At 33.7% G+C, this 19,636-nt stretch overlaps 1 protein-coding gene across 5 annotated transcripts in view; it reads right to left on the bottom strand.

Moving 5' to 3' along the window:
- LOC116848849 (protein GDAP2 homolog) overlaps nucleotides 1-19,636 on the bottom strand; it is a 72,390-nt gene that overhangs the window by 32,149 nt on the left and 20,605 nt on the right. For 3 of the 5 annotated variants that reach the window (XM_032825387.1, XM_032825386.1, XM_032825390.1), the window contains exons 2-7: nucleotides 9,068-9,256; nucleotides 6,298-6,440; nucleotides 6,077-6,209; nucleotides 5,180-5,289; nucleotides 4,841-5,080; nucleotides 4,594-4,762 (exon numbers count right to left, since the gene is read on the bottom strand). In XM_032825387.1, the coding sequence (XP_032681278.1) occupies nucleotides 4,594-4,762; nucleotides 4,841-5,080; nucleotides 5,180-5,289; nucleotides 6,077-6,209; nucleotides 6,298-6,440; nucleotides 9,068-9,252 (980 nt within the window). In that variant the 5' untranslated portion in view covers nucleotides 9,253-9,256. Of the gene's footprint in view, nucleotides 1-4,593; nucleotides 5,081-5,179; nucleotides 5,290-6,076; nucleotides 6,210-6,297; nucleotides 6,441-9,067; nucleotides 9,257-16,004; nucleotides 16,285-19,636 lie in introns of those variants that run through there. The other 2 variants (XM_032825388.1, XM_032825389.1) reach the window with 2 other exon arrangements.

Below are 19,636 nucleotides of genomic sequence, written 5' to 3'. Positions count from 1 at the left end.
ATATATATATATATATATATATATATATATATATATATATATATATGTATAATAATAAAGAGGATGTTTGACAATTCATTATTCAATCGCGGTGTATAGGTAGAACTCATTAAATTAAACACAAAATTCTTCTTATCATTTCGCAAACAAACATATAAAATTTTGAATTATTAACCAAAGAAAACTGATGAATGATCACGGGCGATACATACGTAGATAAGCTGTGATGGCGACGTTTGCTGTTATATATTTATATTTTAGATCAAATTAAACAAAAAAGTCTTGTATTATTTTGCAAATGTCTACGTAGATTTTTAGTAATTAATTTAAGTAATTAATTTAATTAATTTAAGTAATTATTTATTAAGTAATTATTTATTTAATTAATGTAATTAATTTAAGAAAGTTGGTGATGATTATCCGTGATATGCACCAATCCTCTTTAATTAATAATGAAAAATCTATATAGTTATTTGTTCAGTTTGATCCAATATATAAGCACACGATGGCGAATGTCTACCTTGTATATTACCTATACATGAATTTTGTTTCTATATATATATAGAAAGAACGATTTAGTGAATTAAATAAATCTTTCTTTGGAATAGTCTAAACAAATTATTTGGTTAACGCAACAAAAATATTTCTTTGAAACTAAGCCACAAATAAATATTTTTGTTGCGTCAAACAAAATTTTGTTTGATCAATCAAAAAATTCGTTTCCAAAGACTATTCCAAAGAAGTGTTTATTCGATTCAATCAAATTGTTCTCTCTGTGTATATGGTCTCATATATCGATACATTACTTCACAGATGTAAAACAACTTAAAAAAAAAAACAGAAAAAACGTGATCTACATTCCTTATTATAACATTATAAACATTGAAATGCTTTCCTTGGAAAGTTTTTATTGGCACTTAACACATCTGTGTCTTATCTAATGCATAGATAACTTTGTAATAAAGAATGCAGACCTCCTATGTTTTGTTTGTTTCTAAAAAAATCAACACATCTGTGAAGTTTAATGCATCGAAATACTCATATGTAATTATATATATTCATACGGAGAAAGAAATACTGTTGAATAGAGAAAAGAGGAAATAATTTCATACGATTAAACGTCGACATCGCGGGCTGTTACAAATATAAGCAGTTACTTTCGTTATATTTGTACAACAGTATTTTTTATAGTGTGAACTATATAATCACGTATGATTATTTTGGCCATATGGAAAAAAATCATGTGTAATTGTATGTAATTGTACATACTTGTATGTAATTTTTTAATTTAATTTTATATTATTTTATATTATTTTTTTATTATTTTTTTCGCAGAATTATACTTGTTCGGATATTACTCGTAATACGTTATTAATATTTAATCGCAAGAAAACCGAATTATCTCGCTCTGTTTCATTAAAACAACAAACAGTCAAAGTTCGAACTCGAAAGAGAGACTCATGTTATGAGTCACTATCGCACGTGTAATCAATGGTTTTAACCACAGTTGGGTCTTTTGCCTCATCACAATAAAACAGTCTCGTCACGGGGAAATGACGTCGATCACGATTTCAGTCTTGGAAATAAATATCTAATGCGACGGAAAATGTCAGCGCTTCGCGCGAATGATTTATTTCCGTGACGCAGGCAGATATTTCGGTCCTGAAATTAATTAGGAACAAATATTGCGAGGCAAAGCTTGTACAGACGTCATATGGGGATCGATAAATGGCCTTGCTGATATGACATCATTTCTCTTTCGTCGGACATACCTAGATGTGTCATAATCTATTTGATCTAATTGTTCTTTTTACGGTGGATATGTGTTATTATTACTGATTAGATAAATGGTGAGAGGTTTCATATAAATTTTGCTTGGCTTTCTACGAATTTAAAGAGAATTTGTTGATTCCGTTAGTTAAATATAACAATACAGGAATAAACAATCAATCATTGAAATCATACATACAAAAATATATATTACATTCAAGTAAATGTTACTTGTTTCAAGTATTTTATAAGTTTATATATCCGCAAATCTATCGCATATATAAGCACATCATAGTTACGCAAAATATATCTTGAATTCTAGTAAGTTTAGCATTTCAATTATAATAAAAGTAATAAATGCTAAAGTTTAGCATTTCAAAAATATTAAATTAAAAGAAAAATTCGATTTGCTTACTGCATACCCAGACAGCATAATCTTTCAAAGACATCCCAAAAACATCCTAAGGAATAAATATTCGCATAAGTTCCTAAGATATTCCTTGAAGATCTTGTGCTGTCTGGGTAGAGTCAAACCAGCCTTTTCTTCGACAAGATAAAGATAATTTATAAAAAAATATCCTTTGTTGAAGATAACTATTATTTAAAAGAAGGGAAGTAAACTGAGTGGTCGCTTTTCTTAATAATAAAATGATATTTTCCTCTGTGTACAACGTCAGTTTAGATGTTGTTCCGCTTCTTTCATTACGAAAAAGAGTTTAGTGTCAGTAGTTAGTGAAGCATAACGTCGATAGAAACTAAATGAGATTACCTAAGTTATTAAGTCGAGTACGAATAGCGAGTACGTGTAGACTTATAGTTCGTCTATATCCGATCACGTGCGGGAATACGTCGCAAGAGAATCGATACGCGCGTCTTTGTTAGTTTTCATTAAGTTATTAAAAATATATCTTCAGCTTCTACAGGCGGTTAAAGCCCCGTCCAGTTGCATTCGCTTCTGTTGTTGGAAATTCCGTACTTTGTTTTATTCATTCACACGTAAAGCGGGACGTTTGCACGGACTTCTATGTACTGTTAGACTGCTAATTCCTTACAATCGGCCTGTAGAAAAGTGAAGAAAAATTTTCACATATGTGAATAGTGGCATCTTTGTTAAGATAAAATTCAATGTGTGAATATATGGAATGCCTTAACAAAAATGGTCATTTTGCCTCAGCTAAGAAGTTAACATTCTAGTAGTATATAGAAGTCTGTGTTTGCACATCGATGTTCGTCGGCATGGAAGAAATCTGTCGACATGTGCCACGTGAGACACGCGACATCTTCTTCGGTAAAAAAGGTAACTACTCTGTACGAATACATATTTTATCATCGCGTGTGTCGCGTAGATAAAGCAGAGAAAGAGAAAGACTGGGAAAGTGCAAAGAGGATAACAGAGTGCACAAGTAGCGTTCTATTATTCACTGCCAATACCGGTAGCACGGCAGTTTGTTCTTCTCACGGGACGTCGAGCGAACATGGAAAGTTGCTATCTATATTGACAGTGAATAACTGAACGCGACCGGAATACAACATGTGAAAAGTCTAGAAACTTCTCAGTGAGAGGATTTCAATGATTGGCAGAACGTAAAAGTCTAAAGTATTAATAGTTGTTACTTGAAATTTGCTTTAGGGGTGCGATATTGTAACTGTCGTTAAAACGACAATATCACTACCCAGTAAACATCAAGTAACAGTAATATAATCAGTGTTATAATTTCCCATTCAACAATATAACTGTTATATAACACATGCGTTATATAACAGTTATATAACAATATAGTTATATTGTTAAATAGGAAGTTGTAACATTGATGTTATATTAATATTACTTAATGTTTATTAGGTAAATTTATTAATTATATTAATGTTATTTGGTGTTTACTAGATTTTGTAATGAGTTACAAAATCTCACTGCAGATGAGATACTTAGATTTGAATTTAGAATTAAACGTGAGTTTTTCCGCTGAATTACAAATATTATATCATATATTTCATATTCTTTAAATAGAGAGACTCAAATCTAACTCTAAATTCAAATCTGAGTATCTCACATGGGACAAGTTTCAAGTAATGATTATTAATATTCCTAAAAATCAATGCTTCCCTTTTGGAGCTAACTCGTTCACGGTGAAGTCCGTGTACAAAGAAATATCCACGATTTAATAAAAAATTAACAAATAGATATTTTGTTCAAGTTTATATCAAATATATTCAATTGTTTTTGGGATTTTCCGATCAGAAGTTGATCAGAAAATTTGATCGGAATATATATTCATTTTTTAATTTTTGATTAGGTCGTGGACTTTATTTTCAATGTACTTGTATATTCATCAGCAACAATAAAGTCGATCTTCCACAGAAATTCTAACGTTAATAATATTTAATTTTTCGCAGAAATTCTAATACAAATATCGTCTATCCTTTTGCAGGGATTCTATAAAAATATCGTCTAATCTTCCGTAGAAATTTTAACGTAAATATTACGAGACTGATTTACGCAGAAATTCTAATATATAAATATCTGATTTTTTAAAAAAATTCAAATGTAAATGTCGTTGATCTACCGCAGAAATTTTAACTTTAATATCGCCTGATCTTTCACAGAAATTCTAATATAAATATTATCTAATCTGCCGCAAACATTCTAATATTAATATTATCTGATCTTCCGCAGAAATCCTAATATAAATATTATCTTACTTTCCTCAGAAGTTCTAACGTTAATATTTTCCGATCTTCTGCAGAAACTTCAACGTAAGTGTTAGTCTGAATATTCTCGCCGAGATCATCAGGTTCGATATCGTAAATTCCTCTCTCTCTTACCTTTCTTTTTGCTGCATTTGCTTGAACATTATGTCCGCCAACGGATCGGCAGGGGGTCTTTCGCCCAGAAGTCTCTGACGGTCCAAGTCACCTTGCATCTGCGCGAAAGCGTGCTCGCCGATATTCACTGAGGTCTCTAGTTGCGCCGAGAGTTCTACCGTTTCGTCGCCTAAAATTGTGAACGGATACTTAAAAAGAATGCTGCTTGAAGCACGCGCAAATTCGCGTGAGAGCGTAACCACGTTACCGTGCAAAGCGTGCTGAGGATTGTCAATAATTCTAATTTGCCTATCCGGAAGTAAAGGTTCCCCGTCAGGGCCGCCGATGTCGCTCGGTAACTGCCAACAAGCGTTATCCTGCTCCGCCAGGTTTCGCGGGAAATAAAGCGGCAGAAGCACCTCGTATATCCCGAGATCGCACGGCTCCAATACAAATATAATACACGTTAACGAGTCACTGTATTGCTCCATGAATCTACGGACGGTCCCTGCGAAGAAAGAGTATATTATCTTTCAGTATTCATCGCTGTACTGCGAGTCGTGCTGAAACTTCGCACGCTGAAATCCACTCTCGCATCTGTACTCACTGAGAGCTATGTGAGCTCCTGCGTCCGGAGGATAATTTCTTCGCACCGAGTTTATTACCGGCAGGGCGATGGTGCGCAAACCCATTTCTTTCACCTTTTGCAGGACGTTTCTGCGACAGAGCGACACGGGTTATCATGGTTAAAATCGTTACACGAAGAAAATTGCTGTGATTGTTACATCTATATATTGTATGATTAGGGAGTATGTGATTTCGAATCAAATAGATATGTCATTAAAAAGTTGCTCTTGTTATATGCCCATCTATACAGTTCTCTCAGTCACAGTTCATGATACATAATATTCAGTCAGTACATCCTCATATATATATATATATATAATTGTCTCAACCGAAGAAATATCGCTGTCCTTCTATTGTGGTCTGTAGAACAAATACTATATTTAAGAGATCCGTAGGGTTTGGTTACGTCATATCACTAACAGTATTACTCAACACGTACGGACAGACAACAGAAAAGGTCAGTATACTACTTTTAGAAAGTAAAAAGTAGAATAGTACAATCACATCTAATATGCATGGACAAAATAATTATATTTCATCAAAATTTGTCAATAAATAATTAATAAATAAATAATTAATAATTTTCAATAAATAAATAATTAATAAGTTTCAATAAATAATTATATTTCGTTACAAAATATTAATATTAATTAATATTTTGTTATAGCAACCATTATTTACGCGAGTGATATTCTTTAGTCTTTTCTTTAGTTTAGATATTCTTCTGTCTTTAGTTTAGATTTTTTTAAATTTAGATATTCTCTAGTTTTTTTCTCCGTGTATTCGCTTGAGCTTATATTTAGTATGTTTTTTTTCTAGTATCAAAACCTTAAATTTTTCTTCTTGCATACAATATATTTAGACACGTTCGAGTCACCTGTAGCAACAATGTAGTGTGTTTTGCGCAGCTGTTTGATACTTCACATTATAAACTGGTCCAACAGTATGAATAATAAAACGAGCAGGTAATCCGTGACCCTGTGTTACTCTTACTTCGCCAGTTCTGCATTCTACAATAGGCAAATAGAATATTAGAGCAGGCTGTGTCGTTGTTGCATAGTATAGACCACGTTACCTCGCATCCTCATGCATACATACCTTTTACATCGTTATATATTTCTATTTTGAGCGCAGTACCAGCTCGGCTAAACATTTTTTGGCACATGGGACTATTATCATCCATTGTCTCGTTGGTGGAGTTCACTATCGCGTCTACTTGTAAAATCGAAATATCTCCAGTCCTGAAACAAATCGATACATCGACCATGAATTGCGTAACTATACCACAATATTACGGTTAACACCGCCTAGTAGCGTAGAGCCTGTAATGGAGAACAACACCCCCGAGGCATTTTGAATTCGCGCGAAAACAGGATCAAAGAAATATTATCCTTATATAATTCCGCAAAAAATTATTGGAAATTAAAAATACGTTATTAGTACTTCTATTTTTCATATAAAAACGTATGGAATATATACACGAGTTGAATAATAACATATTTTTCTTCAACACTACATTTGTATAGTTTATTTACTTTATTTTTTATTATAATATTGACTTAAAATATATTTCATAAAAAATTTTGGACGTAAATGTGTGCCTTGAAGAATTAAATAAAACAAAAAAAAAAATATATATATGTATGTATATATGTGTATGTTATTTCGAGTCGTAAACATGTTTGTGAGCATGTTTATGATTCTTAATTCTAGTCAACTTTAATTAGTTAATTAATTACGGAAGAAACAAACTCTAAATTACAACAAAATTTTGCATATATTATTTTGAATACTTAAATAAAGATTTTATACCACAAGTACCACAAAGATTTTGTGTTAAATTTAATACATTTTATATGTCCAATTTATCTGCTTTAATTTGTCCTCTCTAATTCTAATCCACTCCTAGTTCTGAATCATTATCATTTCATGTTAGTTTAATACAACATAAATATTTAAACAAATAACACAAGTTATCTGTATACACTTTATATATAAAATATATCATCAAAAACTCTTCTATTTACTTATAAATTTTGTTATTTTTTAATATTTTATATAGTAAATATAAATTTAACGCAAAATAATAAAACAATTTATTACATGCAACAGTATATTAAATTAATACTTAAAAATTTTTTAAATTTAACACAAAAATTTCTTCACGAATCAATTTCAACACAAATACAAAATGTTTTTTTACCGCGTGTGTATATATATATATATATATATATATATATATATATATATATATATATATATATATACACACAAAATTAAGTTTGTGTCATTATTTTTTAATTATCTTTTCTTCGCTAGATACAACATCATATATTGTATAACGCACAGTAAAAATCATTATAAAATGATTTTTATCACAATGATATATAAATTTATATCAAAATTGATCCGTGCAGAAATTTTTCTGTTATATTTTTAATTAACATATTTTCCTTGTTTATTAAATTAACACAGAAGTTATAGTAGATAAATTGAACCATAAATTGAAATGTATTAAATTTATCATAAGAATTTTTTTAGTGTGGATAAAAATATTTCCAAATAAGGTGTAGTAGGACAACGTCAAATTGTATTAATGATGTAATCTCTAATGTAAAATATATCATAATAGGTTTTGATATCATAATAGGTTATTTGATCATCACGTTTGCTGAATTGGCGTTTCAAACAATAGATTTTGATTCAAGTTCTGAATTATTGTCAAATTGCGTCAATATGCGTTATTTTTAGATGCAATATCGACTAATACGCGATTTTTTTAATAATGCTTTTATAATTATTTACAGAATATAGATAAAATAAAAGAAATTGTAAAGCAAAATGAGTATGTTAAAAATTATTTAAAATTTCCACTACAATTAATTGAATTAATTATATTGAAATATTATCTAATCGCTTATGCAATTAGAAAAAGATTCGAGAGTTGAAATATTTGAAGCTAAAGTTTTAAAGCTACACTTTTTATACGTGTGCCTTGGGGTTGGCGTTCTACTTTTAATTTTTATTTTTAATTTCTTGTAAAACTCTAAAATTAAAATCCTAATGAAAAACTACTATGATATATTAAAAATTATTAAAGACATTAAAAAGTAATATATATCGACATTATACATGAATTTTAAAATTGTTGATCGTTTTGTTTAGCAGCGGTGCAAAGCTCATAATTTATAATAATATTCGACATACGTGTACATATATTTAAGTCAAGCTGTTGCCAAGAATAACAGAAAAGCTTAAAATGAATTATATGAGTTCTGAAAAAGAATCCTATACGGATCTGGAATTGTTAATTAGAGTAAAACTTAAGTACTTGAAATTTATCTTTATCGTACAAACTTTAAACGTATTTTTCTCGAAATAATATTTTTGCAATTGGCACCCATGATTTTAGATAAATTAATCAACTTGTATGGGTACGTGTTCACGACATATCTCTCTTCACAGTTAGAACTAGACAAATTAAAATATGACAATTTTCTCTTTTTTTTTATGCAAAACTGTTAATTTTTTAGGAAATTTTTCCATCAAAATTTTTACAAATTAAAAATTTAGAGTGTTTCGATGTTTATTATTCTAGTTACAACGATAGCTATACAGCGATTAATAATATCTTTCGTTTCTCTGTTTTCCTGGGATCTGCGAAATCATAAGAACCAACGGATTATATACGCTTGGATCCTCTTCTGGAAATTGTGTGCACAGTTTAGATTTATAATATTATACAAAACTTCAAATAAATGTCTCTCACAATTTTTGTAGAAAAGAAGTTGACGAAAAAGCGACTTGTTATTTTACCTTCGAAACGTGTTTCCCCCCCTTAAAGCGACGACTAAGCTCAAGATCTCACCATAGCGCGAGCTTGTTGTTAAGCGACGGCTGACAAGGGAAAGGGCTTATAGCGTGATGCGCCGTCTCTCTCATCGACTCGGAGTAGTCCGTGTACCGGTGTTGAACGGGATAATCGGCCCATCGTTTCAGCACAGCCGGCTCCACGATGTCCTGAGCGACACCCAAGGGTTCCATCAGCCTCATTCAGCTGGAAAGCAGACAGACGCGAGCTTACTTATCGACCTATCGCATGACAGACCTGCTCATTCCGCGCTGAGTCGTGTGTATATCCTCCCTTTGTTTTCGCTCTGTCACTTCTGTCTACCATTTCTGCGTAACGCGCGTGGCATACGCGCGGCATGGACGTTGACCCGGGAAGACTACGTGTGCGACAACGTGTCGCTCAGTCGGCCATGTCCGATATCGCTGGCGAATGCTGATACGAGAATCGCACACGTCACGTTTCGCGGACGAATGCAAATCAGACACGCGACTCGTCTTGAGGGTAATCGTGCACGGAAAAAAGAGATGTGGTACACCTAACAAAAAATGTTTAGTTGTGAGCAAACAGCTGCATTATTCTACATATCTTTGTATAATAGTTATGTGTATGGTTGATTTGATTTATCCAGATAGAAATGCGTGATGAACATGTTTCATCACAATGTGACTTCATACTATGATTCAAACTTGATATTTTTTTAAAAATCATTACGTGATCTCATGACATGAGCATCAGATGCATACAAATGATGTACAAATTATGTTGCAAATTCTTGACATGATGTTGATTATTATTATTAAATGAGGTATTTTTGTGACATCATAACATGTTTACATTCTGAGACGCATATGAGCCCGCATCGGTGTCTATTCTTGTCCTCATGCTTGAAGATACGTGAATACAATATGAGCTCAGAATTAACACATTTTTCTATTTGGGTACTTAATTTGGTTTGTCAACTACATCAATGAAGTTGCCCGTGATCTGGTTGTGGCAATCAGAAATTAGTAAGGGGATTATTTTGCACAGACAAGCTAAATATCGATATAGTTGCATTAATCAATGCTATATTGCAAAGCAGCGATATTAGAAAACAAAAGCAATTCACTACGCGCACAGCTAAAGATGTATACTAGGTGCGCAACTAAGTTTCCGGGTTTCACACATGGATGGCGCTAACGACACATGTAGTCGACACACATGTCTAAAGTTGTATTTCTTTTATAGCTTGGACATCTGTCAACAATAACCAGTCATAATACCAACACATGTCGCAACGCAAAAATATTTTTTCTAACAATGAAGATGTCGAGTTTTGTGCTGAATAAACAGCATTTGCGGGAAGCTTTGCTTTTCTGCTTTAACTTGAAAAAAATGCAGCTGAAGCACGTCGTTTGCTTGAGGAGGTCTACGGCAAACATGCACCATCGAAAACCACCTGTGAAGATTGGTTTAAACGCTTCAGAAGTGGACACTTCAGATTTCGACACTAAGGACAAGGAGCGCTCCGGAAGACCAAAAACAATTGAGGACGTCGATCTGCAAGCGTTATTGGATGAAGATGATACGCAAACACAAGATCAACTTGCGAAGGCATTAAACATGACTCGCCAAGGTATTTCCAAACGTTTACATGCCATGGCAAAAATTCAAAAGGAAGGAAAATGGATGCCGCAAGAGTTGACTGAGAGACAGATGGAAAATCGAAGAGCCACTTCCGAAATGTTGCTTTTGCGGCACGAAAGAAAGAGTTTCCTGCATCGAATTGTTAATGGCGATGAAAAGTGGATATATTTCGAGAATCCCAAACGTAAAAAATCGTGGCTTTCACCTGGCGAAGCATCAACATCGACGGCACGGCCAAATCGTTTCGGAAAGAAGACAATGCTCTGCGTTTGGTGGGACCAGAAAGGAATCGTATACTATGAGCTGCTGAAACCGGGCGAAACTGTCAATGGGCATCGCTACCGACAACAACTGATCAATTTGAACCATGCATTGCTCGAAAAACGGCCAGAATGGGACACGAGACACGAACGAGTGATATTGCAGCACGACAACGCTCCGTGCCATCGCACTTCCATCGTCCAGGACACCATCAAAACGCTGAAATGGGATCTGCTACCGCACCCGCCGTATTCACCAGACCTGGCCCCTTCCGATTATCACTTGTTTCGGTCGATGGCGCATGGCTTGGCTGGGCTACACTTGGCCAATTTCGAAGAAGTGCAAAATTGGTTGGATGAATGGTTTCGGTCCAAAGACGCGTCGTTTTATCGTCGTGGTATTCATGTATTGCCAGAGAAATAGCCAAAATGTGTAACTAGCGAGGGACGATACTTTGAATAAACCATTTTTTGTATTTCTCTTGAAATTTTCTATTTTTCATTGATCAAAAAAACCCGGAAACTTAGTTGCGCACCTAGTACATGTGAAAACTGGTTCTGAGTGTATAAATATACATTTATAGTTGCCGCGTAATGAGCCGCGTTTGTATTAACCATGTATTATTACTGCTGCAACATAAGTAACTCAGCCATTGCTCTTTGGTTACAGCAACCACATAAATAGTTGTTCCGTATTTTACTATTGAATCTGGTTGGCACAGCCAGATTTCTGTATGGATCAACCATATTGTTTTTTCCATGTAGTTGCCGCGTAATGAGCCGCGTTTGTATTAACCATGTATTATCACTGCTGCAACATAAGTAACTCAGCCATTGCTCTTTGGTTACAGCAACCACGTAAATAGTTGTTCCGTATTTTGCTATTGAATCTGGTTGGCACAGCCAGATTTCTGTATGGATCAACCATATTGTTTTTTCCACGTAGTTGCTGCGTAATGAGCCGCGTTTGTATTAACCATGTATTATCACTGCTGCAACATAAGTAACTCAGCCATTGCTCTTTGGTTACAGCAACCACATAAATAGTTGTTCCATATTTTGCTATTGAATCTGGTTGGTACAACCATATTGTTTTTTCCGTGTGATATTTTTCGCGCCCGCCATTCTCCTCGGACTCGGAGGGATACCGAATGCGCCGCGAATTCTCGCGGAAGTTCATCGGGAGATCTTCCGTCGCGGGGAGCCTCTGTCGATAATCGACATTCCAGGCGTCCTACATAAAGCATCTCGATATTCCCGGCCGCGTTACCGAAAGCTGCCGCGTTTGTTCGATTTGCGTGGTGAAGAAGTACTGTCGCGACGGCGGCCCGTATTTTGTCGTATATCCCTAAAAATAAACAGTTCCGTCGATAAAAATGTGGGCCGCGCGCGCGATGAGCAAGGAGAAGCCGCACGCGACCAAGGACGCAACCCCGATCGAGCGATTCGAAAACAACTTAGCTCGCGCGCGCGCGCATTCGGTCAATCGATCGAAGAATACGCAAAAGTGCATAAATCACCGTTATCCGCGTCGTTATTTGTCGGGACGACGCGTTCGTATGTTATTGCGCTTTGAGATTTATGCGCGATGCCAATGGCGTCGCCTTTTCCCAGACGTTCGTTTGTTTCTCGATAGAAGTCGTTTTCGCGGCTAAAATATAAGGACAGAAGCACGGCTAAAATATAAGGACAGAAGCACGGCTAAAATATAAGGACGAAGCATTAGATTGATATATTAGCTTGCGAAAGTAGATCACTGGGTTTTTAGTCTGCCTCATCAAGAATAATGAGATTGTACATGCCTCACGTTCAACCAAATACCCTGAAAGTTACCTGAATACTTGGAAGTTTTATTTGCTATTTGTGACTGTAATACTGGCCTCAGCAGACAATTTATTCCGTGGAGTTTCTCATGTGTTTCTCATATATTCTTATGTGTACACGGAGAAAATATTTTAGTAAAAGTTATTTCTTTTTACAGTTTGAAAATATGGACTCTCTACTGAAATTGCAATATAAATTATTACAAAAATAGTAAATTTGACGATGTATACACCACATATACGATGTAGAAAATATTCAAGGGATTACAATAATTACGATATAGAAAATATTCAAGGGATTACAATAATTTTGTAGTAAAAAGTTAAATGTGTATAATATTTTTAAAGAAATGTATAGAAATTTCAGTTATAATTATACACATTCCAAATTTTGTTGTAATTTTTATTATAATATTTTCTCCGCATAGAATCCGAACATGAACTCAGGATTTTTCCATCATCCATAGTTTTTCGTCACGGTTATCTGAGATTTAATATATTTTCTACTAGACAGATCGCGCAATTCGAAATTCAATTTAATTCTAAGATTTTTATATTGAGATACCACATCACTATTTTCCATAAAAGCTCTTCAATTTAAGCATTAAAATATATTTGTCTATCAAAATTCATTAAGATTAACAATTCTTCTCTTTTCATGCTGTTTTTTTCTAATTAGATAAGATAAAAACTGGCACATTTTTATTTTTAAAAGAGATATACCGCAAGACAAATATGACAGGAAATCATTAGCTTCTACATTTTAAATTAGATAAGCTATGTCTGTATACAGGGTGGTCCACTTAAATGGAACATCTTAAATATTTCACTTATTTTTGATGATACGGAAAAATGATTTAGATGGAAGGATATCGAGGGAGACATATTTTCGTCACGTTGTTTTTTTCTAGGTGGAGGTGCTAAAAAGATATGAGGATCATCTTTACTTTTTTAAATGGAATTGATTTTTCGACAATTATACTTCTTAGTATTTTTATATATAAAATAAATAGAGGAATCATATTTATAAAAAAATCATTATTCCATTTAAAAAAGTGAAGGTGACTTTCGTATCTTTTTAGCGCCTCCACCTAGAAAAAGAGCAACGTGACCAAAATGTGTCCCCCTTGACACCCTTCCACTTTCATTAGAAACATTTTTCTGTATCATCAAAAATAAGTGAAATATTCAAAATGTTCGATTTAAGTGAGCCACCCTGTATATATAAAAAATCAATTTTCTTCAAAGTTAAAAGTCGCATCACTGGAAAACCTTGGGTGATAGAAAAAGATCTATCTGCACTGGCGTAAAATATATTATGTGTGAAGATAATATAATTTAGTTTATGTGACAAACGAGTTTACTTCTTTTGTAAACCAGTGTAATTGCATGACGAGATAATTATTAAATTGTTACAAAAGATTTGTTATTTTTCTATTAAATTCTCTAGAAAATTTGGATATTAGAAGGAAAATAAAAAATCCTTAATATAAGTTTAAAAAGTTACTATTTAGGAAGAACCGAGTTGTTAATTTCGTTCGTAAAACTTATTAAACCTTAGAAATTGAATAATTTTGTTACTATTTTGACAAACATGATTAACCTTTCGCGCCAACTTAATATATTCAGAAAAATTGTTATTAAATAGCGTTGCACATTGTTACTTTTCTGTTAGAACGACAAAAAAATATAGTTGGAACTGAAGATAATCATGTAGTGAGAATTTTTTTTTAGTGAGAAATTTTTACCATCATTATTCACTACTTCTTACTATTTTTCAAGTAATTGTTTAATTCTGTCTGTAATGAATCGCTTTGAGTCTCTCTGAAATGATTGGTAACTCGACAAATTGTTACAAGTCCCTGATTCATTTTAATCGATTCAGCCATACTTCTATCTTTTTTAAGCGTTATTTGTCAAATGTAGTAAAGTATCCGTATTATTATATATATATATCGAACTCTTGCGGTTATCACTTCTTCCTTACGCCTCATTAAATTTCGCCTCTTACTGCACATTGACAATCGAATTATTTGGAAGCGTGCATACGCACGGCAGGATAGTAAAATATAGGCTGCCGGTAATGGCAAGGAGCCGGGAGGCTGGCGCCGTCTGGTCCCAAGCGGATCTTACGTCCTGGCGAACCCATTAAGGAGCAGGATCGTCGACCTCGTGTGCGCGGTAGAACGGTTATCAGAATAATTTACACTTGGCCGCAGAACCAACGGCTGTGGGAAGGAAGAAGTTCAAGAAATCGGGATCGATAACGAGAGCGCTCCCCCCCTCTCTCTCTCTCTCTCTCTCTCTCTCTCTTTCTATCTCTATCTATCTGCCGCCGGTTCACCGGATATTTATATCCGGCGGCGATACAAGACGCGGTATCGCGGGACATTAGCCCCTCGCGGGGAATTTCGATTCAAGGATATTACATCACGGAAATATCGCGGGGAGAATCGGGCAGAAACGCGGGAAGTCGGATTGCGCGGCCCCGCGATGAGAAATCACCGCGATCTCATACGAAAACGCACAATCGATTTCGCCTCAGCAGGCGGAATAATTAACAGTTCCTTTCTGAAAGTGAATCGATAAGAATGTTTCTGATTAAATTAAGGAAACTACTATTTTACCGATGATCAATGAGTATTCATCGATTTTCAGTAGACACATTACCACTTTATTCCTCTGTTTTGCATCTCACTGATTTTGATCAATGAAAGCAAGATTTAATGCAAATTATGTGATATATAATATTCGTTATACGTAGTACTAAATCCAATTTTCAGCGTTTATGAAGATGGAAATAACAATTTTTAGAGAAAGAAAAAAGAACTCGCAAACGAAGATATAAATCAAAAAGTAGGAAAAAGGGCAATCCGAGTTCAAGCACAGGACTAATAGCGCTATATACCATATGGGTAAAATCTTCTTTGTGTTAGGAAATAGTATAATATTTATTGAACATGAATAATCAATATAAAACAATCATACGTTTCGGCTCAACCATGAACCCTCTTCAGTGATAATAAAACTCAAGGTTTACGACACAAACGCATTAAAAGACCTGCGCAAATTGACATGAATGTTAGTCGTAATATTAAAGCCGGCAAGACCGTTACCGAAATAATATTAAATAATAAATTAATATTGAGAAGTAGCCGTCATAACTATAAAAAACATAAAATAAAATAAAAATAAGTAAAATTGAAATATAATAAATAATTAAAACTGAACAATATAAAATACCTTTGTTGAGTTCAGCTAAAAGTAAACCGATCCTGTCAACGATAACATCGCCACGTCTTCAAAATACAAATAATTACAGATTTATATGCCTAGCATTAACATTGTGGAAGAGAAAGAAACCAAAACAAAGTTTATTTTCATAACAAGCCGTAGTAGCTGGTGCTCAAATATTCGGTATCCTTTTGTGAGTTAAGACCTTGCTTCTGCAATTTGATGAAAATCATTTCTGAGATCAGGTGTTTTAAGTAAAAGCGTTCCTCATGTAAAACTTTGACATGATCCCAATCAAAATCATGGTTCTCCCTCAAACGATGTTCCTGTATGGCCGTTAACTCCACCGTAGAACTCTTAGGAATTCTCCTATGCTCGCCAATACGTGTAGAGAGTCTTCTACTAGTTTGACCAACGTAAGAAGCATCACAGCCACTGCACTGCAACCTATATACAACGTTATTATGGAAACCAAGAGGCAACCTATCTTTATGCACACGAATTAATCCTGATAATTTATTAGTGCACGAATAAGCAACGTCTGTCAAATTATTTTTAAAAAGCTTTGTCAGTCTTTTCGAAATTGAACCACAAAATGGTAAGGTAATATATTTTTTATCACACCCAGAACCTGTCAATTTTGTTTCTACTACTTCTGTAACTCGACCACCATTCACAATAAGGAACCTCAGTCTGCGTTTAATAACTTTAAAAATTAAGTCAAAAGGATAATTATTATTAATTAACGTCAAAATAATAAAATCCAAATTTTTCTTATGGAAAGAAGGATGACTAAGATAAAATATCCTATCAACCAAGCCAATAATTATGCCAATCTTGTGTTGAATAGGGTGGAAAGACAAATAATTAAGGTATCGACCAGAAAACGTTGGTTTATGATACTAGTCAAAAATAATTGTGTTATTACGTATTAACAGTATAGTGTCTAAGATTTATAAAATGATTTACTTGTACTTTATTTATTTTTAAAACAAGCAAATATTTATTTTAACATAGTTTTTACATAAAAAAATTAATTTTCTTCTTGTAAAGAAGTCATTTTTTTCTAGAAATTTATAATCTTACAGCTCATTTCACAAATTTAAAAAATATTACTTTATATTTATTACATATTTTCTAAAATTTAACAAATATTTTTTTAAGTTAAGAAATTATATTTAATAAAATAAAATAAATAATAAAATAAAAAGAAGTTAATACAGTCATCTCCTATCTCCATTGTGAACTAAAGACGAGGATGGAACGAATTAAAAATGTGCAATATGTTATCCAAAAACTCCTTAGGAGCCGCTAAAAGAATATCGTCAACATATTTAAAATAAAAAGGCAACGTCACAGGAATCATGTTAATAGTATTCATGGAAATAACAATGGCTTCCGCTAATGCGCTTTACGTGTGATGACACATAATTGCCAATCTGCGTTTGCAAACTACATCCATAATAGGAACAGTTGCTGATATTAACTGATACTTTCGGTGAGAATTTACTCTGATTGCGGTGTTATATTTATAAATGTATTACCAGTTATAGTATAAATATAGCGTTTCAGTGAAGAATACATGCCCAGATAAATTTCTATGATTATCACGACGTGAGATAACCTATGATGGAAACTCTACAATTTTTCTGAGTAAATTTATGGGACTATATTAAATTACTCGTTAAATTTACATCGTATAACAATGCAAATCTATTTTTTAATCGACTTAAAAAAATGAGATTTTCAGTTTATTCTATATATGTTTGTTTGTTCCCTCAAGAACTGTTAGAGATATTAAAATAAAATTTCTTGTAGTTTGTCCAACATGTTATCTACACTTTTAGATCTACAATTCTAGATTAACACCATTTTTTATCCGAATTCGTCCTAGAAATTCCGTTAGTTTCTTAAGAATCCGAGGCCACCTACAGATACACCTATACACTTTTAACTGACTTAAAAGAACTCTTTTAGTCGATTTAATATTCTTATGTACTTAGAATCCTGTTCTAACATTCTAACAGTATTAAAAGTCGGCAAAGAAAGGATAAATTAGATAAGTGACTAACTATATAACTGTAAGGAGATAAGTAACAAACATATATGATTATTGATTTATTTAGTCTAGTTTGCGTGCTGACTTCTAATGTCGTTAGAATATTAGAATAGGAGTATAAGTACATAAGAATATTGAGTCAAAATTATATTTCATACTTTTTAGAACCTTTGATGTTCTTGAAGGAGGTTTCTTTTCATTCTTGTTATATTGTGATATGCAGCAACAAATTTAGTAAAAGTTACTCAGATTTTTACATTACATTTTACATGAAATATTTTTTTGTGCGTTTGTGCAAATTTTGATAATTCTTTCATGTTTTTTACGTATTTCTATCTATGTCTATGTATTTTTTTTGTATTTCATCATTCTGTGTGATAAATATGAGTGCTGTATGAATCACTCATAACCGACGCAATCTTTGCAAATCGACTAGCAGAGTTGCTGCCAAATTTATGTACATCTGTCCTATCTGAGCACTAATCCTACTTCAGAGAGTTAAACGTTACTGATAACTCACATTATACGATATTCCACCGCGTCTCATTAAGTTATATATAATGTATATAATTAACGTGTATTTAAATGCATAGAATTACGTTGGAAAAATCGGTCAATAGGGAATCGATAAAACGAGACGAAAGATCTCCGTGTTTCGAGTCACAGTTACTCGTCGTAACCTCAGCATTTCGATCGGGCTTTCGCATAATCGACAGGAATCAAAGTGACAATCAACGCATTAACTTCAACGAGTCAACAGTGACACGGCGCGCGATGGTATCGCGAGAGCGGACGATTTAACTCTCGACACGGTAATTCACCGGAGTAATACCTACGTCAGCATTCTTACGTAGCTGTAAACAGCTCAACAGCGCCCACGGTTGGCCGATTAATCGATGTTCCACATTCGCGCAGAGGCAGAGCCGAACAGTCGCTTTTACTCGGTCGGCGCATCGTCCTCCCTGTGGACCCGTAGATGAGTTCGCAACTGTCGTCTTCGCCGTCGAGGTCGTGCATCGTAATTACACAATCACGCAAACGTGCGCGCGCGCTCTAAAGAGGAGCCATGCGAAGTCCTGCTTAAAATGTTGGATAGAAAATGGTAGAAAATTTGTCTATCATACTTCATGGTGATTTTAATTCACATATTTCACAACTCATTTGTGAAATTTCGCAAGTGAATTCATAAGATATGATTAAACTACGTAGATATTCTTTTCATTTTTATCTGACCATTTTGTAACCATCGTTATAAGTACACGGAAAAAACAATATGGTTGATCCATACAGAAATCTGGCTGTGCCAACCAGATTCAACAGTAAAATACGGAACAACTATTTATGTGGTTGCTGTAACCAAAGAGTAATGGCTGAGTTACTTATGTTGCAGCAGTGGTAATACATGGTTAATACAAACGCGGCTCATTACGCGACAACTACAAATGTATATTTATACACTCAGAACCAGTTTTCACATGTATACATCTCTAGCTGTGCGCGTAGTGAATTGCTTTTGTTTTCTAACATCGCTGCTTTGCAATATAACATCGATTAATGCAACTATATCGATATTTAGCTTGTC

This window comes from Odontomachus brunneus, unplaced genomic scaffold (genome assembly GCF_010583005.1).
Source record: "Odontomachus brunneus isolate Ranch 3 - 2012 unplaced genomic scaffold, Obru_v1 Obru_scaffold_101, whole genome shotgun sequence".
Taxonomy (NCBI): domain Eukaryota; kingdom Metazoa; phylum Arthropoda; class Insecta; order Hymenoptera; family Formicidae; genus Odontomachus; species Odontomachus brunneus.
Note: the sequence above shows the minus strand (reverse complement) of the source record. Positions and strands in the feature narration are given on the sequence as shown.